Raw genomic sequence first — 23131 nt, forward strand, 5'->3', positions numbered from 1 at the left:
GCAAAGAAACTGGGCCTTGGGAAGAAGGTACAGCAGGAGACGGAGGAAGAGGAGGGTGAGAGCAATGCTGCAACAGCCAAGAAGAACACGAAGGGCACCTCCAAGTTGGTGATGGGGCTGGCAACCGACAAGAAGAAGAAAGGGGCCAAGGGTGCAGAGGCCAAGGGCCAGCCCAAAGAATCCGTGGAAGCCGGCCCAGCCGAAGAGGAGGAGGCAGCGCCGCCAAAGGCCCGGGCGAAGCGGAGCCTCCGCAGCACCTCAAAGCTCTTCCTGGGCTTCAAGAACCTAGGGTTGCGTCGGCCCAAGAAGGGACAGTTCAAGAACACATCCCGCTTCTTCTGGGGGCTGCATAAGCACAGCACCAAGAAGAGGAAGAAGAAGAAGAACAAGGCGGTGCTCAAGTCCACCTCCAACCTGATGATGCGCTTCAAGCGCGTGGGCAAGAAGAGGAAGGAAGAGGAGGCCAAGAAGGAGGCACCATCGAAGCCATCCTTCCTGCTTCTGCGGCGGGACGGGCAGGCCCCCGAGGACGGTGCGTCGCTCTTCCGCCGGCGCCCGGAAAGGAAATTCAAGCCACGGGCGCAGGTGCTGAGCAAGGCGGCCGCCGCCACAGGCTGGCTGGCCAGGAAGGTGCTCTCCCGGCGCGGGCGGCTGGTGGGGGGCGGCCGGGCGACTGACACGGCCTGGCTGTCCCGTATCGGTGCCAAGAAGCTGCCGTTCCCAGCGGAAGACGAGATCCTCAGGCACCGGGCCAACATGAAGCGGATCCCTGGCAGCGTCGGGCTGTCGGCCCCCAGCACTTCGCGGCAAGGCAGCATGGTGAGGCGGCCGTCCCGGCGGCGCTCCCAGCGTGCGGCCGCGGAGCCGACGGTGCCGCGCTACGGCTGGGCCGAGGAGGAGAACGGAGCCTACAGCCGCCGGCGAGGTTATGGCAAGGAGGATGGAGCCTACGGCTCCCACCGTGGCTATGCCAGGAAGGAAGATGGAGCCTATGGGCCTTGGCGCAGTCACGCCAAGGAGGAAGATGGAGCGTACGGCCCCCACCATGGCTATGCTGAGGAGGATGGAGCCTATGGCCCATGGCATGGCTACAGCGAGGAGGAGGATGGAGCCTATGGCCCCCGGCACAACTACTCCGAGGAAGAGGAAGGCTACATGCAGAGCCCAGCTTACCCAGCAGGGTACGGCTTTGAGGATGTGGTGCCGACCCCCTACTCTGACTACCCTGGCTATGAGACGGAGGAAGAGTATGACTGCTATGGGGGATTTTGGGAGGACGGTGACCAGGCAGGGCACCCCTATGGCTACTCAGAGCTGGAGGATGAGGGACCGTTTGGTGGTGGGTCTCCCCTCAGCCTCTACGACCCGTACAGCAGCGACCCAGAGTATGGTGAGGAGGTGGCAGGGCCCTTCGGCTACAGCAGGGACCCCTACGAGGACTTTGGGGAGCCCTTTGATGGGGGGTACCCTGGGGGTGAGTACCCTGAGCATCGCATCCAGTACAGCGAGGGCGGGTGGGCGCCGCACGCCCAATCCTCCTGCAACCCCTACGCCCTGGGCCTGGAGGAGATTACTGAGGGCGAGGAGCCCGAGGAGTGGGAAGAAGAGGAGGAAGAGGAGAAGGAGTATCCTTTCTCCATCCTGAGCGCCTCCTCGCTCCGGGGCATGCGGGAGACACTCTCCTCCAAGCTCTCCCTCAACAGGAAATTCAGGCTCTTCCCTCGGCCCCAGGTCAAGCTTTTCGGCAGGGACCGCCTGGACGTCCCCCTCCCGCCGTCCCCCCACCTGCCCGCCGCCCGTGACGAGGATGACTACGACGAGTGCGAGCCGCCGCCGCCTCCGGCAGCCCCCGGCCCCGCGGCATCCCCGGGACGCCGGGTTTCGGCAGCGCGGGCGTGCGGGAGCCCTCTGGGGCAGTTCCTCCAGCGATCCCTCTCGATTCCCCCCAGCCGCCCGTCGCGGGGTGCGGGAGGACTTCGGGGGTCCCGCCCCCCCCAGCCCTCCTACAGGCACTCCAGCCGCAGGCTGGCGGGGATGGAGAGCGCCGGTTTGGGGGGCCGGGACCCCGCGCCACGAGCATCTCCAGCCAGGGACCCTTCCCCAGCGGCGGGGCCCTGGGGGCAGCCCCCTCCCCGGGAGCCGGGGGCTGCGCGCCGGCCGTCGCTCCGTAACCCCTTCGCCAACCCCGGGCGCTCCCCGTCGCCGCCACCCGTCCGGCCGCGCCCCGGCAGCACGCGGGGCGAGGGGCCACGGCGATCCCCCTCCCTCGGTGCCAGCCTCCGGCGCTTTGGCCCCGAGCTCCCCGCCCCGGCCGCCCCCCGCTCACCGGGGCCGGGGGGGAGGCGCCCGGGGGGGCCCGCGGCGGGGAGACCTCTGTCATCGCGGCGGAGCAGTCCCCCCGGGCTGCCGCTCCCCCAGGCCTGGCCCCGGCTTCCCGAGCCCCCCACCAAGGCGGTGAAGCCGCTGCAGAGGACCCCCTTCCTGGCACCATCGTCCCGCCCCGGCAGCCGCCGCCTCGGCCCCCCCGGCCCCTCCTGGGATGAGGAGCTGCCCCACTGGCACGGTGCCCCGCGGGGTCCCGCCGGGGTGCCCCCTCCGTCCAGCCCCGCTCCCAGCACCCCCAAAAGCTTCATCCAGCGCATTGGGCAGCCCCTTGCCGGGATGGCCCCTCCCTCCCCACCATCGAGGCCGTCTGCTGAAGTGGGGGGCCGCAGCCCCTCCAAGGGGCGCTCCGTGGCGCAGTCTCTGGCTTCGCTGCTCGTAAGGAGCATGAACCCCACCAAAGCCCCCTCATCCTCACCACCCACCCGCCATCCCTCCACTCGCTCTCCCTCCTTGCCCCGGCGCCCATCCCGGCGAGACGGCAGCACCCGCAGGTCTCCGAGCCCACCCTCTGGGCGCCGGGGCTGGGCCGACGCCGGGCGCCCCATCCTCCCCTCCAGCCCACGTGGCAACCGGAGCCCCTCACCGCCCCGTCGTGCCGCTTTCCCACCACCCCACGGGCGAGCCCCCGGCTCTCCGGTCGTCCCCCGCCACGGCACTCGTCCCCCGGGCCCGGCGGAGCCCATCGAGGGTGACGGGGCGGCCGGGGAGGAGGGCGCGGGGCGCTACGCGGTGGTGACGCCGCAGGTGCAGAGGTTGGGCTCCTTCCGGCGCGCATCCCGCATGTACAAGCAGCACTGGTCCACGCAGCACGTCGTGCGGGTGCGGGAGATGCCCGACGCCTGGACAGCCGAGCAGGGCTTCCCCCAGCAGCCCACCCAGCGCGGCCGGCGGTGGGCGAGCCAGTGGGGAGCCGACCTCGCCCGATATCTCTGCCAGCGCCCGCCGGCGGGGGGCTGGCGGGACAGGCACCCCTGGGCGGACGGGTACCTGCGCACCAAGCAGCCCTGGCGCAGCAAGGTAACGCGGGCGGGGAGCCCCCTCGGGGGGATGGAGCCGGGGGTGAGCTGGCAGCCGGCGGGACCCCCGGCGGGGTGGCGAGTTGAGGTGGCCGATGGCTCTCCCGGGCTCGAAGGCACCGGTGCCGAGGGGGTTGCAGTGCCCAGGGTGGGGGGTAGATGGCTGTGGGTGGTTTGGGTGCTGGCGGGGGTCCTCCTGTAGGGAGCAGATTGGAAGAGGGGACCATCGCCTTCTGTGTATCCCCCCACGAGCGACCCCGCTGGGGACACTTGATTCTGGCGTATGGAAATGCAGAGACCCGATCCCGCGGGGACAGGTGCAGGTGGCACGGTGACCCGGCGGGGTGTCCGCTTTCCTGCCCACCGCCTGGCCGGGCGCCAGCGCAGCCTCCCGTGTGACACCCGTCCTGCGTCACCTCTGCGCTTGGCTGGGGGGAGAAGCCTCAGCCCCCTTCCATCGCCTCCACTGGAGGTGATGCCCACAGAGAGTGGGAGCGGGATCCTCAGGACCAGGTTTTTTGCGGACCAGCCCCAAGGCGGCCTTGGTGGCCCCATGTTCCTGTGTTCCAGCACTGCTGCTCTCACCTGACACACCGTGCTCCTACTGGGGGACTGGTTTTGGGGCTGTGGGGTGTTTTCTTGGGGTTCCCGCCATTGCTGACTGCGTGTCCCCTGGTTTGGGGTCACAGATGGTGTTTTGGGGTGGTGGTGGTGGTAACTGGGTGGGACACCTGAGGGTATTGGCACATCCCTGCCATGATGGGGTGGTTGCTCCTTGCAGATGCAGTCGCTGTGCAGCCTGCCCATCGTGCGGTACCAGGAGCCACAGGAGGAGGACGGGTTGGAGGACATGACCCAGCTGGAGTGAGTGTCCCTGTCCCCTGCACCATGACTGAGTGCTGTGTGGGACAATGGGACTGCAGCCTCCAGCTGCACACCCCTGACCCTGCTATCCCACCCCATCTCATCCCAACATGGGCTCTGCTTCAGCCTCCTGGGTCTGGGAATGCAGGGGACACTGGGGAGAGCAGACACTCCCTTGTTCCCCTCTCACTCCCTAACTCAGCCTCTGCTCCTTGCCAGGGACCTCCAGGAGGCTGCGGTGCTGAGCAACCTCCGGACGCGGTTCGAGCGCCAGCTCATCTACGTAAGCATAGAGGGGCACGGCATTCCCCAAAGGCTGCAGGTGTGGGGTCTTTGGGGAGTCATCACCCTCCAAGGGCTCATGGCCCCACACCTCTCTCTCTGGCAGACCTACATCGGCAGCATCCTGGTGTCGATGAACCCGTACCGCATCTACAACATCTACGGGACGGAGCAGGTGCTGCAGTACGAGGGCAGAGCCCTGGGCGAGAACCCGCCGTGAGTACCAGGCTGTCCCCAAATGCCCTGCGGGGATGGGGTCACTCCCACCCTTCACTTTGGGTGTCCTTGTGCCGGGGCAGCGTGGCACCGCACCCCTCCTGCTTCTCCCCACCCCAGGCACCTCTTTGCCATCGCGAACGTGGCCTACTCCAAAGTGATGGATGCCAAACACAACCAGTGTATCATCATCAGGTGGGACATGGTTGTCCCCATGCACAGTCCCCTGGGGTGGGCCCTAATCAACACCTCCCTAATCACTGTGTTACTGCCACCAGCCTGGCTTGGCCCTGGGGTGGGGTGCTGGGGGATTTGGGGGGATTTGGGGTGGGCAGCCCCTGCTCAGCTGGTGACAGCCCCGGCTGTGGCCCTGCTCTGCATTCCAGTGGGGAGAGCGGCTCAGGGAAGACTGAAGCCACCAAGCTGATCCTGCGCTACCTGGCAGCCGTCAGCCAGAAACGCAGCACTGCCCCGCAGGTAGGGTGCTGCCCTGGAGACATCCCTGAGTCCCCATGTCCCCAAGCTCTTCTCCCACCTCCCAGCACTCTCTTCCATCCTTCCTCATGGTTCTGCTGCTCTCTCCTTGTCCCCATGCTTCCACCTGGACCATGGCAGATAGAGGTACCAAGGGGACACATGGGCTGGGAAGGTTCAGGGGGACAGAGAATTGTGGTGGCATCTTGGCCATGCCACCCCAGGTGCAGGGGGGAAGGCACGAGGGACAGCAGGAAATCAGTGCCTGCACATGGATGGAATCTTTGTGCTCTCCCACATCCTCATTTAACCTGGCTGTGGTGCACACCTCAAGTTTGGGCACCCACGGGTGTCTGCATGCAGCATGGGGTGGCAGGGAGGGTGGCAGGGTGACAAATGGGGTGCCCTAGCCTTGGAGATGTTGTGGGCTGTGTTGGGTGCCCAGGCTGACCCCCCAGCTCTCCTCATCACCACGACAGATCCTGGAGGCGACCCCCTTGCTGGAATCCTTCGGCAATGCCAAAACCGTGAGGAATGACAATTCCAGCAGGTTTGGGAAATTTGTGGAAATCTTTCTGGAGGAGTAAGTAATGCTGAGTAACATCCGTGTGGATGTTCCCACCCTGTGTCCCCTGCTGCCCCAGGGTGTCCAGCCCAACCCAGCCCCTTGTCCCTCAGCTCTGGGAGGACACACGGGGATGTTTTTGGGACAAACCTGGCATTGGAAAAGTGATGGCACCTGAGGACAGGTGGCTGTCCCTGGCGTAGGGGTAGGGACACTGTGACCTGGGCTGCCACCCTGACCATTCCCAGTCCCCATCCCTGTCCTCGTATCCCATCCCATCCTCTCTTAGCCCCACTGATCCCAACAGGGGGGTACCTAATATCACCCTGGGGTGCAGTGCTCGAGCCAGGTGCAGACACCTATCCTTGCCCACCCATCCCTGGTGGGGGACACTTGGGGACCAGCCCCGACCCCCAATGTTTTGGGGGGGCACTGGGGCATGGCTGGGTGCCTTGGGGGGCCACAGCCCCTGCCCAGGCCGAGGTTGCCAGCCGGGTGCCCACTCTCACCCTTGCAGCGGCTTGATCTGCGGTGCCATAACCTCGCAGTACCTGCTGGAGAAGTCCCGCGTGGTCTTCCAGGTGTGTGGTGAGAGGATCCTGGGCTCTGCCCCCACTCTGCCCCCTCTGCCGCCCCCTCCCCAGCTCTGTCCTCTGCTCCCCAGGCCAAGAGCGAGCGCAACTACCACATCTTCTACGAGATGCTGGCAGGGCTGCCGTCCCAGCAGCGGCAGCGGTACTGCCTGCAGGGCGCCGAGACCTACTACTACTTGAACCAGGTAGTGTGTCCCCTCCCCAGCCCCCCCACAGCCTCATTTTTGGGGGGCTACCCAACCTCAGGGTGCTGGTGGGTCCCTCAGTCATCAGGGTGAGGATGAGGAGGATGCTCAGGGTGGGGGTGACCCCCCCGCACTCGGTGCTGACCCCGCCCGGACCCACTGATGGACCGAGGGGGTTGTGCCAGGGTGGGAACTGCGAGATTCCCGGCAAGGACGACGCTGAGGATTTCCGTCGGCTGCTCAACACCATGGAGGTGCTGAACTTCAGTGTGGATGAGCAGAACAGCATCTTCCGCATCCTCTCCTCTGTCCTCCACCTGGGCAACGTCTACTTTGAGAAATACGAGGTAGCCCATCCTCCTCAGGCATGATTTGGGATGTGGCAAATGGGGGATCATCACATCCCATGGCATCCCTGTGTCCTGCAGACTGACTGCCAGGAGGTCGCCACGGTGGTGAGTGCCACAGAGATCCGGACGGTGGCTGAGCTGCTGCAGGTGTCCCCTGAGGGCCTGCAGAAAGCCATCACCTTCAAGGTGACGGTGAGTGCAGGGGGCACAGGCTGGGAGGGGGTCCCTGGCCCCTGGGGACCATGGCTGATGTTGCTGATACTCCATCACACCATTTCCCAACCAGGAAACGCTGCGGGAGAAGATTTTTACCCCTCTGACTGTTGAAAGCGCCGTGGATGCCAGGTAGAAGGAAGGGGGGGCTGCACAGCAGGAGGGTATGGGGGGCTCTGATCCCCAGGGATGGTGTGTGGATTAGACTCTGTGGTGATTAAAGCTGATGCTGTGGTGGGTGCTGGCTGTGGCAGTGGGGTACACTGGTGCCATTCTGGAGCTCCAGCACTCTGCCCATGTCTCCCCTTCCCAGGGATGCCATTGCCAAGACCCTCTACTCCCTGCTCTTCAGCTGGCTCACGGACCGCATCAACAAGCTCGTGTACCCGCGGCAGGAGGCCCTCTCCATCGCCATCCTGGACATCTATGGCTTCGAGGTGAGCAGGATTCCTCCCACCTCCATCCTGGCTCAATCCCAGCTCCATCCTCCCAGGCTCCATGAATCTTTCTTCTTGCAGGACCTCACCTTCAACAGCTTTGAGCAGCTGTGCATCAACTACGCCAACGAGTACCTGCAGTTCTTCTTCAACAGGATTGTGTTCCAGGAGGAGCAGGTGGGGCTGGTGGGCAGTGCTGGGCTCTGCCCCTGTGCTGGGCACTGCTGTGGGGTTGGGGGCTCCAGGCTGACCCAGTGCCCGCCCTGCAGGAGGAGTATCTCCGGGAGCAGATTGAGTGGAAGGAGATCCCCTTCAGCGACAACCAGCCGTGCATTGACCTCATCTCCCAAAAGCCCTACGGCATCCTCCGGATCCTAGATGACCAGAGCTGCTTCCCCCAGGTGAGGGGGTGTCTGGTGGTGAGGTGCAGCTGGCACTGGGAGGTCACTGTGGCTGGGGAATCACCATGGCTCTGGGCTGTCCTGGACAACCTGGGAACCCCCCGGGTTCCTCCAGGCTGGATAAGCCCAAAGAATCATAGAAACATCATGGAATCAGAGTGGTTTGGGCTGGAAAGGACTTTGAAAATCACCTAGTTCCAACCTGCTGCTGAATTGCCCAAGCTGTATCTCACTTCTGTGTCCCTTCCCAGGCCACTGACCACACGTTCCTCCAGAAGTGTCACTACCACCATGGGACAAACCCTCTCTACACGAAGCCGAAGATGCCGCTGCCCGAGTTCACCATCAAGCACTACGCAGGGAAGGTGACCTACCAGGTGTGTGACATTGGGATGCTCAGCTGGGCTGTTAAGGTAGCTTAAAGAGGAGGTTGATCCTGCACCAAGGAGAGAAATGCATCCCAGCGGGTCTGGCTGGGGTCCTGCAGCTCCTTGCCTCACCCTGTCACCCTGTCAGGCTCCTCACCAAGAGGTTTTGCTATTTGCCAGGTTCACAAGTTTTTGGATAAAAACTATGACCAGGTCCGTCAGGATGTGCTGGACCTGTTCCTCAGCAGCAGGACCAAGGTAGGGTCCTGCCTGGCCCTGGCTCTGCAGTGACACTGGGCGCCAATAGCCCCCTTTCATACATCCCTTTCCATGTCCCCAAGAGTGTGTCCCCATAGCTGGTGAAGCCCAGGGGGACCAGGAGCACAGGATGCCTCTGGCTCCATGCATGGGATCCTCTGGGCTTTGACCCCTCAAGCATTTGGCACAAACAGGCACATGGGCTGCTCTTGTACTTTCTGTCTTTATCCATATCCTCATCCCTATCCCTACCCAGGCAATCCAGCCACAATTAGGGGATGCGACTTGCTCAGGGCTGGGCAAAAAGCAGTGGCCAGGTTGGAAAGAGGATCTGGGAGAGCTGCACCATCCTGGCCACCTTCCTCCTCTCTAACGCTTCCCGTCTCCCCAAGGTGGTGGCCAACCTCTTCTTCGGCCATGCCCAGGTGATGGCCCGGCAGAGGAGCCTCATCAGGAGGAGCAGCACCAGGACACGGCAGTACAAGGCTCCCACTGTGGCCGCACGGTTCCAGCAGTCACTCCTGGAGCTGGTGGAGAAGATGGAGAGGTCAGGGTGGGCAGCCAGGCTGTGCACTGGGCTGTTGGGAGCAGGGTGACAGCTGAACCTGAGCCCGAGGTGGCCAGGCTGGCTTTGTCCCCTGTCCTGTGTGGCTGACAGGGTCTCTCTGCCACAGGTGCAACCCCTTCTTTGTGCGCTGCCTCAAACCCAACAACAAGAAGGTGAGAGCCGGGGCTCTCCTGCCCGTGCCGGTGCCTGTGCTGCCCTGGTGGCACTGGGAGAGTGGTGGGCACACAGTGGGTGGGGGTTTGTCCATGAAGTTGCTGATGCTTCTCCCCACGCCCTCCCTAGGAGCCAGGGCTCTTTGAGGCCGACGTGGTCAGAACCCAGCTGCGGTACTCGGGGATCCTGGAGACCATCCGCATCCGCAAGGAGGGCTTCCCTATCCGCATCCCCTTCCTCGTCTTCATCGACAGGTGCCTGTGGGCTGCAGGTTGAGCACTGCCATCCCAGCGAGGGGAGACCACAGAACTTGTGGGTGTTTTGGGGGGCAGCATTTGGGCTAGGGTTGCCCCACAGCGGGAGCTGGGAACCCCTTGTGTTAGTACAGAGCTCTGGGAGAAGCTGCATCTGCAGGTGCAGTGCTTGTCACCATGGGGAAGGTCTGTGCTGGTGTCCCTGTGCGGTAACAGTGTCATGGGCTCACCCAGGTATCGCTGCCTCGTTGATATGTGGTCCAATGTCATTCCTAACGGAGCCAACTGTGTGGAGATGCTGAGGAGCCTCTGCCCCGTTAACCCCAGCATGTACTATGTCGGCGTCACCAAGGTACTGTCCCGGGAGGGGACTTGGTTCCAGTGAGCCCCTGGGGGTGGTGGCCAAGGTGGGGAGCTCACAGCCTCACCCCTGCTCCCAGCTCTTCCTGAAGGAGCAGCTGTACCAGGCGCTGGAGAGCAAGCGAGCCCGTGCCCATCACTTGGCCGCGCTCACGCTCCAGCGCTACGCTCGCACCTTCTTCATTAAGCGGCGCTTCCGCTCCCTCCGCCGCAAGATCGTCCTCCTGCAGACCCGGGCGCGGGGATACCTGGCCAGGTGGGGGTCCTGGGGGGTGGCAGGTGGGCACTGGTGGGTGGCAGAGGGTGACGGGTGCCCTCCCGCAGGCAGCGGTACCGGCGCATGCGGCGCACGCTCATCAAGTTCAGGTCGCTGGTGCACATCTACGTGAACCGCCGGAGGTACCTCAAGGTGAGCTGGGGGCTGGCACATCCCGGGGGCTCCAGGGGACCTGCTGCCACCCTGCTGCATGTTCAGTTGCGGGTCTGGGGAGGGCATAGTGGCATCTCCAGACTGTGAGTCTCCCCACATGCCACCCTACCACCTCCTCTGTGTCCTATTGGGAATGGGCAGTGCCTCTTTGGGATGAAAACTTTGGTGATATTGGAGGGGGTCAATGGGATCCCAGGGTGCTGTGATGCCTCAGGGTGTCCCTCCCTCCGGTGGGGCTCAGCATGGCTGCTCTGCTTGCAGAGGAAGGAGGATGCTCGCCGGCGGGCTGAGGAGGAGAAGGAGAGGATGAAGCAGGTAAAGCCGTGTGGCACCGGTGGGAGTGTGATCCACGTGCAGCCCGTGTCGCTGTGCCCTCATCCCCGCCACGTACTCACCCATCCCCGTGCCCCTGGCCGTGGCACCCGTGGGTGCTGGGGCAGGGACTAGCACTGCAAGTGGGCACACCCCTGTGCCGCGCTGGCAGGAGCTGACGCGGAGGGAGGTGGTGGATGTCACCCACCTGGAGATCCCGGCCGAGCTGATGGGGCTGCTGGAGGCCGCTGCAGGTGAGCGGGTCCTGCACCGCCATCGCTCCCAGCCCCTTGTTCCCTACCCCACGGCCGTGCCGTAGCTTCCCACTGTGCCGCAGCCGCCCGGGAGGTGAATGCCGGCTGCGTGGTGCTGGTGCCGCCGCCGGCGCTGCAGCCCGACCCCCAGCTCACCCTCCCGCTCGACATCAACGACTACCCCATGGCCAAGTACGTGCGGGGCCACTTCCAGGTAAGGCGGGCGCCGCGGCCCGGCAGCGGGGAGTTTATTTTTCCCATGGGCAGACAGCTTTTGGGGCATCCCGGGCACCCCGGTCATGGTGGAGCAGTGAGGTTCAGGGTCCCCGCACTGTCCCACCAGGTTCTGCCCTGGCTCACACGCTGGGGACACCACGGGTAGCAAGAGAGGCTGGATCCGGGGTGGCTGTGGTGCTGTGGGGAGCTGGCTGCCACCTCCCTCCCTCCCCGTGGGTTCCTGTCGTCTCCAGAGGCCGGGGGGACCCTGCTGAGGTTATCGGAGAGAGACCCGCTGAGCCCTCCTGGACGCCCGACGCGGGGCGGATCCGGAACGCTGGGGCGGGAGACCAGGTCGCTTTGCTCCCGGGACCCCGGCCCCACCCACAGTCACTTTGCCCCATTCCTCTTCCTCATCCCTATTTTTGTCCTGTGTTTCCCAGTCCTCGGCATCCTGAATGACAGCACCCGGGGCTGGATAAGGCTCTCAGCCCTGCCAAGGTGTTGGCATAGAACCACAGAACCACAGAATGCTTTGGGTTGGGAGGGACCTTAAAGATCACCCATTTCCACTCCCTGCCATGGACAGGGACACCTTCCACTATCCCAGGTTGCTCCAAGCCCTGTCCAGCCTGGCCTTGAATGTTTCCAGGGATGGGGCAGCCACAGCTTTTCTGGGCAACCTGTGCCAGTGCCTCACCACCCATCTCTGGTGCTGCCAGCACAGCCTGAGCCCCTCCCTGCCCCACTTCCAGAAGGCTGCTGACCCCATCCTGCACCCCAGTCCTTTGGCAGCCCCACAGTCTCCACCCAGCAGCAACACCATGCTCAGCACCATGGGACCAGCCCCATGTGGCCTGAGGCAGTCCCCAGGTAGCCATGGGTGCGGGTGTCACCGCAGGAACCGGCGTTTGGGATGCTGACGGCCCCACTGAAAGCCCCCCTCACTCGGCTGGATGAGGAGCTGTGCCACGAGGCTCTCAGCCTCTTCAAGCTGGTAGGTGGGACAGGACAGGATCCATCACCGCAGTCCCCTGCCCGCTCCGTGCCCAGAGCCAGAGGGAGGACCTGGCTGTCCCTGTGGCAGATCCTGCGGTTCATGGGGGACCCGGGGCTGGGCGGCCTGCAGGAGACCCTCTTCGGCAACTACATCGTGCAGAAGGGGCTGTCGGTGCCAGGGCTACGGGACGAGCTCCTGGCACAAGCCTCCAACCAGGTCTGGAGGAACACCAACGTCAACAACGAGGAGCGGGGCTGGCTGCTGCTGGCCACCTGCCTCAGCGCTTTCCCTCCGTCCGCTGCCTTCGACAAGTACCTGCTCAAGTGAGCCAGGGATGGGCACTGGGATGGGGAACAGGAATGGCTGGGACCCACAGGAATAGACTGGTACTCGTCCCTGGGAACACTGCTGGGGCTTTTCAGGGCTCACCTGGCACCTGTGCCTGAGGATGCTGCTCAGGCCCCACCAGGTCCTCTATGATTGCTTGGGCCAGCCTGGCACACATGGCCAGGTCCTGTTGGGGATGATCTGAGGTCCCTTCAGGATCCCTCTGACCAAGCTGGCATACGTGCCCATGTCCCTCTAGGTTCCTCAGGGCCAGCCTGGCACATGTGCCCAGGGATACTGGCCAAGTCCCACTAGAGATGCTCTGAGGCCCCTCCAAGATGCCTTGGGCCAGCTTGGCACATGTGCCCAGGATGCTGCTGAGATCCCTCCAGGGATGCTCTTAATCCCTCTGTGGTCCCCTGTCCCAGTCTGGCACGCATGACCCTGCCCATGTCCCTCCTGCAGCATCATCCCTTCTTCACAGGTTTGTGTCTGACTACGCCTTTGCTGGCTACAAGCCAGTGTGCCAGCGCAAGCTGATGCACGCCATGGCCCGCTCCCAGCTGGGCGCTGCGGCCGCCCGCACCTTCCCGCCCTCGCTGCTGGAGTGGACAGCGAACCGGCAGCAGGCCAGCATGGCCCTCAACCTGCACTGCTTCAACGGTGAGGGCAGCACGGCTCTGGGGCATGGTGTTGGCCAGGGTCGGTCCCAGAGTGGCCACCCTCACGGGCAGGGGGGACTGGTGGCACCCGCTCACTGCCCATCCCTCCCCAGGTGACCAGTTCTCCTGCCCCATCCACTCCTGGAGCACGGGCGAGGACCTGGCAGGGGATGTCCTGAAGCACAGGTATGTGCTGGCTTGGCACCCACCCACCCAGCAGGTCATGGTGTCACCTGGGGCTGTCTTGGGTGCCCCCAGGATCTGGGAGCCCAGGTGCCCAGCTCGTGGGCAGGGTGTCCCTGTGGAGCCTGTGTCCATCCCCAGTGTCCCGCTGTTGGCAGGGGGCTGTCGGAGGGCTGGCGTGGCTGGTCTGTAGCTATGAAGGCGGGTGCCCAGTGGGCTGAGCTGGCTGGACACGACTATGTCCTGGACCTTGTCTCTGACCTCGAGCTGCTCCGGGGCTTCCCCAGACAGAAATCCTGCTTCCTCATCGCATGGGATGGGACCGAGAGCCACAGCAGGGACAGCCGGCCGTAGGTACCCGGGCAGGGATGGGTGCCCCGCTGTGGGGCTGGTGGGGGGAACCCTGGCACCGGGCTGGATGGGTGCTGGTGGGGGTGGGTGGGCTCTGAAGGGAATCTGGTACCCAGTGGGTGCTTGATAAGCACTTCCTCCCTCTCTGCAGGGTGCTGGGACATGGATTGGATTTGGATGAAGTGCCTCCTCCCCCAGCTGTGAAAGCCCCCACACTGCCCTCCGTAGAGGCGTATCACCCCCATGGTAGGGCGTCATTTCCCCCAGCTCCTGTCCCCCAGCGCTGCGACGAAGCCCTGCCATGCCACTGGTTCACCCCTTGTCCCCTCACAGACGGGGAATTTGGGGAGCCGCGCAGCCAGAAGGGTCTGGACCGGTACCTGGACAGCCTGTTCGACCCCGTGCTCTCCTACGGCAATGGGGTGAGGGGATGTCCCCCTGCCCGAGGCATTTTGGGGTGCAGGTGGCTTGGCCACTGTGCCCTGACGCCTGTCCCCCAGGAGCTGGAGAAGCCATCCATCCTCTCGAAGAGGCTGAAGGGAGGAGGTGGTGTGGGAGGGGAGAACGGCGGCGCTGACGCCAATCGGAGCGAACCTCCCGGGCCTGCGGAGACGCATCAGCCGAGGGGTGAGCACCTCGAGCACTCCCACATCCCCACCCAGCTGCCTGCCTCAGTTTCCCTGTCTGACCCCTGGTGTGAGGAACATCCCCGCGCCCAGAGCCCCACAGCCCTGACTGAGCTCTCATGTTTGTCATCACAGGCACAGAGCCAGACCCGTCCCCGCAGCGCCGTGCAGATGTCAACCAGGCACCCGGACCCTCGGTCAGTGCCACGGGGCCGGGAGGGGTCGAGCCCCTTCTCTGCTCCAGGGCACCTCTCTGGGGCAGCCCCTGGGGACGGGAGCAGCTTGGGGGTGCCAGGTGATGATCGCATCGTGTCCCTTGCAGGGCAGAGTGGCAGAGGGGACGCCAGCCCATGTGCCCCAGCCCCGGCCCTACTCGCAGAAAGCCGGTAAGGGGTCGCGGTGCAATGGGATGGCCACAGATGCTCGTGGCACTGAGGCAGGGCCCCTGAGCCATGTGCTTGACTCCGCAGCGGCCGTGGGCCGGCGGTGGCCGGGAGAGCCGGTGCGGCATTCCCGGCTCAACTCGGAGCACTTCCCGAGGCCCACGCACGACATCCGCAACATCATCCGACAGTGCCAGCCAGCCCCGCGCAGCTCCCAGCCCCACAGGTACACACCTGGGCCCCCAGCCAAGGCACGGGCTTCTCCTGCTCGCGGGTGCATGTGCTGGTCCTGATGCTGGGGTGTAGGGAATGAGGGGGTGCAGGGAATGCTGGGGTGCACTGAGTGATGGGGTGCAGGTGGTGTCAGCTACAGGGAATGTTGGGGTGCCGGTGATGCTGGGGTACAGGTAATGTGGGATGCTGTCTCAGCAGCAAGCTCTTTGGGAAGAAGCTGGACCCCCACGAGGAAGCCATGCAGATCCTGAAGGAGCAGCTCTCAGCTGCCCGGGTGCCATCAGCTGTGGTAGGGATGTGGCTGCCCCCGTGTCCCCCTGCCCGGGCTGGGGGTGTCACTGGCACTGACCACAGCCCCTCTGTGCCTCACAGGGGCCCAAGGAGGTGGTGGCTGCGGTGAAGCCGGTGCCAAGTGCCAGGTACCAGCTGCGAGCACCCACAGGACGTCCTGCAGCCACACAGCCTCCAGGTATTGCTGGGCAGAGCTGTGGCACCGGGAGGGCCATGGTGGAGTGAGGCACCTCATTCTCCCAGTGGCACAGGGTGATGCCTCGTGGGGTAACTGCTGTGTCCGGCTCAGCCAGAGAGCTGCTCCCTGTGCCTCAGTTTCCCTGGATGGAGGCAGCTGTTGGTGGTTCCCCCCAGGGATTGTGAAGCTTTCTGTCCTTTTGCAGTCTTTGTCTCACGAGAGCTCCCATCCGAGGCGCAGCAGGTCCAGACCCAGCTGCACCGGAGCTGCAGTGAGGACTTCTACACCTACCACAACGTGCCCTGGAAAATATTCATCCGGAAGGAGGTACAGATTATGGGGACACTTGGGGACAGGCTGGTGCCAAGGTCCTACTGGGATAAGGGGGTTTACACCAAGGTCTTTCCCCTGGCAGGTTTTCTACCCCAAGGACAGCATCAACAACCCACTGCTGCTCGACCTCATCTTCCGGCAGGTGAGGCACCGAGCTGGCCTCACAGCCCCCAAGGGTCCCCTGGGAGAAAGGGTATTTCCCAGTGGGGTGATGGTTTAGTCATCCCACTGTGGCCATCCTGCCTTCCCTGCTGAGCTGCCGTGGAGGAGCTGGGGCTGAGGGACGCATTGCTCCTCCCCATACAACCCCACTGCTCCTCACCCCCATTCCCAGATCTTCAATGATGTGCTGTCCGACACCTGCATCCGGATCAGCCAGGAGGAGCGGCTCCGCTTGAAATCCCTCTTTGGTAACCCTGTGTCCTGCTGCTCCCTGCCTGAGGGGCTCACACTTGGGGGCCCCAACCTGGGGGGTCACATCGAACCACTCTTGTGCCCGTCCTCAGCCCCTGGCTATCTCCAAGCCATGACTGGCTCTGCTTAACCCTGGGTAGTTTTGTTTCCAAAAGTAACGATCCCCCTGTAATTTAGTGCTCCACAACATCACAGATTGAGTCAGGTCTCAGACAGCTGTTTGGGGGACACACATCTGTCTCTGCAATACAGTCCTGCCTGGCATGGGGAGGACATGAGCATCCCTGCTTTTGCTGGGAACTTTGTGCACATCCTCCCCGGGGAGGGGATGCTCACAGGAGGTATTTCCCCCTCCCCACAGTGGAAAACAAGCTGGACTCCTTCAGCCCCGTGGCCACCGAGAGTGTCAAGAGGGAGATCATCGCCGCGGCCCGGGATGGCTGCGAGGTGTATTTCTCCCGCCTCTTCCCTGCCACGGTGAGGGTCTGCCTGCAGGGAAGGTCAGGGTGGCAGGCACTGTGTCCCTGTGCCCCTGGCTGAAGTGCTGTGCTGGCCCACAGGGCAGTGTGGGGACGGGTGTGCAGATCCTGGCCGTGTCCCACACTGGCATCAAGCTGCTGCGGATGGTGAAGGGCACCAATGTCCCCGGGGAGCAGCTGCGGGTGCTGCGGGCCTACAGGTAGGAGTGGCCAGGGTGGGGTGGGTGCTGTGGGTGACACAGATGCCAGGTGTTTCAGCCTCTCCTCGCTCTGCCCCAGCTACCCCGATGTGCTCTTCGTGACCACCCCATCCAGGAACATGCTGGAGTTCAACCTGCGCAGCGAGAAGCTCATCCTCTTCTCACCAAAAGCTCCCCAGGTCAAGGTCATGGTCGACCACTTCATCACAGAGCTCAGGAAGGTGGGGGGTGCCCTGGGGCCAGGGTGGGTTTGTCCTGGGGGTCGGACCCTGCCCGTGTGCCTGGGGTTGGGGTGGGCAGAGGAGGGCACCCTGCGATGGGACCATGGCTGTATTTGGGGGAATGGTCCTGAGGCTGTGGGTGCTTGAAGTCCCTGTGCTGGGCGGGATGTTGGTGCCCCTATGTGCACGGGCTGTGCCAGAACCCCTGTGCCCAGGACTCCCAGTACGTGGTGGCCGTGAGGAACTACAGCCCAGAGGATGGGGGCCAGCTCAGCTTTCACAAAGGGGATATCATCCACCTGCAGTCGCTGGAGCACCCTGAGAGAGGTTAGGGACCCCCAAAGCCCCCCATGCCAAAATGCCTTTAATGGGGGACACAGGGGCAGCAGACTGACAGCTTGCCCTGCCCTGGAGGTGGCTGTGCACTTGCCTTGCATCCTGTGACACCCCATGTCCCCATGGTGTCCCCATATTGCCTCTGCAGACCACTACTATGGCTGTGTGGTCCGCAAGAAGGTGATGTACCTGGAGGAGCTGAAGACGGGCACCCAGGATTTTGGTGGGTTCCACACTGTCCCTCTGTGTGTCCCTGGTGTGCCCTGAGCTGTGTCCCCTCCTGAGGCTGGGCGATGGGGCAGGGTCCTGCCTCTGTTACCCCTCAGCAGGATGGTTTGTGGTCTTTTTGGCACTGACCTGATGCAGGGAGATGCTCCCATGCAGGTCCCACCCTGGGTGGCACCTGGTGCTGCCCATGTCCCTCAGGTGACAGGCTTTGTGGCCTCTGCTCTGTACCTTTCCTTTGAGTGATGCCAAACTGCAGCTGCATCCAGCCAAAATCCATGGCCAGATCCCTGAAAAGGGGGCAGAGGCAGGAGGGAGCAGGCAGAGAATTTTGGGGGTGACCCCATGGCTGCCAGCCCAGGGCCATCCCCACCATCTGTCTGGCACAGGGTGGAAGTTTGGGGCCATCCATGGCAGGTCAGGGCTGTTCCCTGCTGAGTATGTCCAGCCCGTCGTGGCGCCCGACTTCGTGCATTTGCCTGCGGAGAGGAAAGAGGAGCCCAGGGACAAGCAGGGCAAGGTGGCGGCTTCGGTGGCCGTGGCTGTGGCTGTGGCCTCTACTGCTGCTGCCCAGGAGCTGGACCGAAAAACTGAGGTGGGTCCTGGCCTGGGGCTGTCTCCTGGTGCTGGCTGTGCCTGGTGCTCATTGCCCTGCCCTGCAGGTGTCCCCAGCCAGTGCCACCTTTGCGGAGGATCCGGAGGGAGATGGCATCAAGCAGCTCGGGGATGTCATGGGGGCCTGTCCCATGCTGGCCTTTGCCCAGCGGCATTTCCGTGCAGCACGACATGGGACCACGTGAGTGTCCAGTGGTGGGACAGGGACACGCCATGGTGGGGACACCTGTGCCCACCTGCCCCCTTGTCCCTCTGCCAGGGACTCCCGTGGGATGAAGGCACCAAGTGTGCTGGAGATGCTGACATTCACCAAGGTATGGGGAAGTGGAGTCCTGGGGTGCCCCTGTCCTGTTGTCACCTGCAGGTCCCCTTGAGGTCCCAGCAGGGTCCCAGAGCTGGGCCTCTCCCCCTGCTCCAGATTCCCATTCAGGAGTCACTCATTGAATTTGTGGATGGTGGCCTCAACAAACTGGCTGCTGAGGCTTTCCAAGGTAGGCAGGGGCACGAGTGTCCTGTCACCTTAGCTGTCCCCAGCCCTGTCCATGGAGGAGGGTGGGGTAGACTGGGATGGGCAGGTGGGGTGTCCTAGGGGAGTTTAGTTCTTCTGGTTCCACTGCTCCATGTGCCCAGGAGGTACCTCCCACAGGAGAGCATGTCCCTGGGGGAGGGACATGCTGAGCTGTGTCGCCATGTGGCTTTGTTGTCCCCAGCCGTGATGAAGTTCATGGGTGACCACCCTCTGCGGGGACAGACGGAGCTGGATGCCGTCTGCACCATCCTCAAGGTAAATCCACCACTGGGACAGTGAGTCCGGAGGGTGGCCTGGGCAAGGGGTGGCAGAGGGGTGGCAGCTGTGCCTGTCCCCCAGCTGTGTGCGGAGCACGAGGTCCTGAGGGATGAGGTGTACTGCCAGATCATCAAGCAGATCACCAACAACACCAGCTCCAAGACGTGAGTCCCTACACCCATCTGGGACAGCAGAGGCTGGCACTGGGACACTTATGTCCCTGGCCAGGCTGAGCTGCTCCAGCCTGCGGGGAGACCCGGGGACCTCATCCTTGCAGAGGGTTGCACTGCTCCCCAGGGTGATGGTGCCACCTCAGGCACCCTCTGTGCTCAGGGGATCAGCCCTGACTCTTCCCACAGGGACAGTTGCCAGAGGGGTTGGAGGCTGCTCTACATCCTCGCTGCCTATTACAAGTGCTCCGAGGTGCTCCGGCCCTTCTTCGTGGCCTTCCTGCAGGATGCTAGCAGGCACCCAGAGCTGCCTTTCCACGGTAGGGGCCGTGCACACCCCAGGGTGCTGCGTGTGCAGTGGGAAAGGACAGCCCAGGTGTCACAGAGCTCAGGAAGGGCTCTAACAGAGCCAGCGTGACAGCTCAGCCCCATCCTTCATCCCAGTCCCTGTTCCTGCCAGGCATCGCCAAAGCCTGCGAGCAGAACCTGAGGAAAACCCTGCAGTTCGGTGGCCGCAGCCTCTTCCCCAGCAGCATGGAGCTCAAGGCCATGGTGGTGAGGCTGGGGGCTCGTGGGTGCCCATGGAGTGGGGCAGAGCTGGTGTCAGCTTGAGATCCCCCCCAGAAGTTCTGGGTACCCGCATGGGCTCAGGTTCTCCCCCCCTGAGCTTGAGATCTCCCTCAGACACCACCCTAGAACTGAGCTGATCCTTTTTGGGGATCTCCCCAAGAGAGCACAGTTCTTCTTAGGGTCTGCTCTTCGCTGCTTTGGGTGTGCCCTGAGCTTTCAGGAGTCCCCAGTGGGGATGGAGCTCTGTGGACATGGAGTGGGGGAATGATGGTTCAGCTGGGCAGGATGGGCAAGAGACAGGATGATCCCAATGGGATGGTTCCTAAGGGATAGCTGTGGGGTTTGGGATGTCCTGTGGCATCTTGCTGTGTGAAGGGCCCCAGTGCACCCCAATGTGTCCTCCTGTGCAGGCCGGACGCAGCGCCAAGCGCCAGCTCTTCCTCCTGCCCGGCGGCATTGAGAGGCACCTCAAGATCAAGACGTGCTCGGTGAGCCAGGGGGGACAGGAGGCTCAGTGCACCCCAAGACTATGGTGACACCTCAGTTGTGGGCACCCAGAGGGTGCGGATGTGGGGGGCTGCACCTTTTGGCTGTCTTCACTGTGGGACTTCATCCTCTGGGAAAAGTGGATCCCTTCTCAGGGCAGCTTCATGGGATGAGCCTCAGTGCAGGACAAGTTGGTGACCCAGAGCACAACAGGGGGACGTGGCAGTGTCCCAGCCACCTGTCCCTGTGCCCAGGTGGCTCTGGATGTGATTGAGGAGCTGTGCTGCGAGATGGGGCTGCAGAATCCAGAGGCTTTGGAGGAATACATCCTTTTTGTGGTGACCGACAGAGGTGAGGGGCTGGCAGGGATGAGACAGACGGGACGGGATGGGATGGGATGGGATGGGATGGGATGGGATGGGATGGGATGGGATGGGATGGTACAGCCACGCAGATGGTGTGGTGGCCATGTACACACTTGTGTGGTGGCACAGGGCAGAGTGTGCGGCCGCTGACTCGCCGGGAATACATCCTGGATGTGGCTGCTGAGACGGAGTTCCAGGATACCAGCTACACCTTCTGGTGCCGCCGCGTGGTCTGGAGCCAGCCCCTCAAGTTCGACAATGAGCTCTACGTCACCGTCCACTACAACCAGGTCGGGCGACCCCATCAGCCTCCCCCAGGGCCACCTCCCTGTCTCCCTCAGAGCGTGCCCTGTCCCCAAGCCGTGTCCCTGTGCTCTTGTCACCCCCCCAGGTGCTCCCTGACTACCTCAAGGGCCTGTTCACCATCCTGCCACCAGTGAGGCCAGGAGAGCAGCATTTCCCGCACGTGGCCAAGCTGGCCGCCCTCCAGCACCGAGCCAAGGACCGCCACCACCTCCCCACCGTGTACGCAGGGCACAGGGCACCTGGGGGGGGGGGGGGGTGGGAAACACATGTCCCATGGGATTTGGGACCCACTGGCCAGTGCTGGCCCTGATCCCAGGCTCCCCACAGGCGGGAGATGCAGGACTACGTCCCTCCGCAGCTCTTCCGCCTGCTGAAGCCCCAGTCCTGGCTGCAGATGGTGACCCAGCACGTGCAGCAAGCCCAGGCACTCAGTGCCCACCAGGCCAGGGCACAGTTCCTGGGTGAGGGGACAGCGATGGGGAGGTGATATTGAAAGGGAGAGGATGCTGAGAGATGCAATGCTAATGAGGACATAGTGCTAATGAGGATGTAATGCTGCTGGAGATGCAGTCCTGCTGGGGATGCAAGGCTGCTGGGGATGGGATGCTGCCTGGAGGGTGATGATGATGGGGATGGGATGCTGCTGGGACAGGTAGCCCTTGTCTCTGTGTGGAGCCTGGGGTGCTGCATATGGAGGGCAGGATTCATTGGCAGGACAGGACAGGATGGGCTGCTTCCAGGCCCACGCTCGGACACCCAATTCCCTTGGCTGCTCTGGGGTGCAGGACCGGGCAGGTGGGGGTGGCAGTGGGCACTGAGAGCCTGTCCTCTGCCCCGCAGGGCTGCTGAGCGCCTACCCCATGTTCGGCTCGTCCTTCTTCTACATCCAGAGCTGCAGCAACAACGCCATTGTTTCACCCTGTATCCTGGCTGTCAACCAGAATGGCCTCAACTTCCTCAGCAAGGAGACCCATGTAGGTGTAGGGCTGTGTGGGGCTGTGTGGGACACATGGAAACATGGAATGGTTTGGGTTGGAACAAACCTTAAAGCTCATCCGGTTCCAATCCCTGCCATGGGCAGGGACACATTCCACTAGACCAGTTTGCTCCAAGCCCCGTCCAACCTGGGGTCCCCGGTCCCCTTGGAGGGGTTCCCAGGGCACACTGGCCACCCCCCCCATCCCCTCCCAGGAACCCATCGCCAAGTTCTCGCTGAATGAGATCCAGTCCACACGGACGCAGCGGCCGACGGCCGGATCCAGCTATCCCTATGTGGAGATCACGCTGGGAGACCTCCTGGCCCAGGGCATCACCCAACTGCAGCTGGAGCAGGTCGGGGACACTTGGGAAGGTCGGGGGAGCCCCGCTGGGGTTCCCACGGTGGTGGCACAGCGACTGACCACCGGTGTGTCCCCGCCTAGGGCCTGGAGCTGTGCCGTGTGGTGGCCGCGCACATGGAGAGGCTGCTGGGAGCCCGGGAGAAAAGGCTGACGCTGCCGCCCAGCGAGATCACCCTGCTCTGAGCCCGCCGTGGCCTTGGACCCCTGGCACCCCGGACCCCTGGCATGGGGGACAGAGGGTGCAGTGGCCCTGGGGTGTCCCCAGCCTGGCCAGTGGCCGCTGTCCCCCTGTGACCAACCCACTGTTGTTCTGGGGTTTTATACATGCCCAGGAGTCTGGCATGATTCGGTGTCCGTGGTTTTGTGCTGCGCTCGCTGCTGCGGGGGGGATGCTGCTCACCGCATCCGTTTCCCCATCCATCCCCATGTGTTTCCTATTGCTGTGCCTCAGTTTCCTCAAGCTTCCCAGTGCCTCTGTTTCCCCATCGCGGTGTCTCAGTTTCCCCCACCCATCTCCGTGTTTGTTTCTCCATCGCGGTGCCTCAGTTTCCCCTCTATCCCTCCCGTGCCTCAGTTTCCCCGTAGCCCCCCCCCAGTCGCTCCCGCTCGCCGGTGGCGCTCGGCGCGCCCGCCAGGGGGCGCTCGCGCCGCGCACCCGCCGGCACCTCCGCGCCCCTCCCTCCCTGCCGCCGCCGCGCGCGCGCGCTCCAACCGGCCAATCAGCCGCCGGCCCGCGGCGCTCGCGGCCGCCCCCGGCCAATCAGCGCCGCGCGGGGCGGGACGGGGCGGGGCTCCCGGTCCCGGTTAACGGCGCCGGTCGGTGCGCGCGGGGGGTGGGGCCGGGCCGCGCGCTCTGTCCGTACGTGCGCGAGAGGGGCGGGGCCGGGGGCGGTGG

General features: G+C 63.8%; 1 protein-coding gene across 1 annotated transcript; it reads left to right on the forward strand.

Moving 5' to 3' along the window:
* Window positions 1–417: 417 nt before the first annotated feature.
* On the forward strand, window positions 418–22419 carry MYO15A (myosin XVA; the record flags this gene model as incomplete). Its single annotated transcript, XM_082292098.1, has 63 exons — window positions 418–3402; window positions 4183–4265; window positions 4485–4548; window positions 4654–4763; window positions 4884–4958; window positions 5150–5240; window positions 5696–5820; window positions 6320–6383; window positions 6467–6580; window positions 6766–6927; window positions 7009–7122; window positions 7217–7275; window positions 7457–7580; window positions 7662–7757; window positions 7850–7981; window positions 8233–8358; window positions 8530–8607; window positions 9000–9154; window positions 9282–9327; window positions 9458–9582; window positions 9817–9934; window positions 10023–10198; window positions 10267–10351; window positions 10634–10687; window positions 10857–10938; window positions 11022–11152; window positions 12056–12151; window positions 12242–12477; window positions 12966–13144; window positions 13257–13329; window positions 13485–13676; window positions 13829–13923; window positions 14011–14099; window positions 14178–14304; window positions 14439–14500; window positions 14626–14689; window positions 14774–14912; window positions 15119–15209; window positions 15293–15389; window positions 15595–15716; window positions 15805–15864; window positions 16057–16132; window positions 16498–16613; window positions 16697–16815; window positions 16895–17036; window positions 17252–17363; window positions 17521–17595; window positions 17987–18192; window positions 18260–18393; window positions 18472–18526; window positions 18631–18703; window positions 18923–18996; window positions 19081–19163; window positions 19359–19489; window positions 19630–19724; window positions 20150–20227; window positions 20480–20576; window positions 20720–20880; window positions 20982–21115; window positions 21224–21357; window positions 21737–21870; window positions 22088–22228; window positions 22318–22419. The coding sequence occupies 63 exons, from the start codon at window positions 418–420 to the stop codon at window positions 22417–22419; spliced, it is 9768 nt and encodes a 3255-aa protein (XP_082148224.1).
* Between the last annotated feature and the right edge of the window lie 712 nt (window positions 22420–23131).

Source organism: Coloeus monedula (assembly GCF_965178545.1).
Source record: "Coloeus monedula genome assembly, chromosome: 16".
Taxonomy (NCBI): Eukaryota; Metazoa; Chordata; class Aves; order Passeriformes; family Corvidae; genus Coloeus; species Coloeus monedula.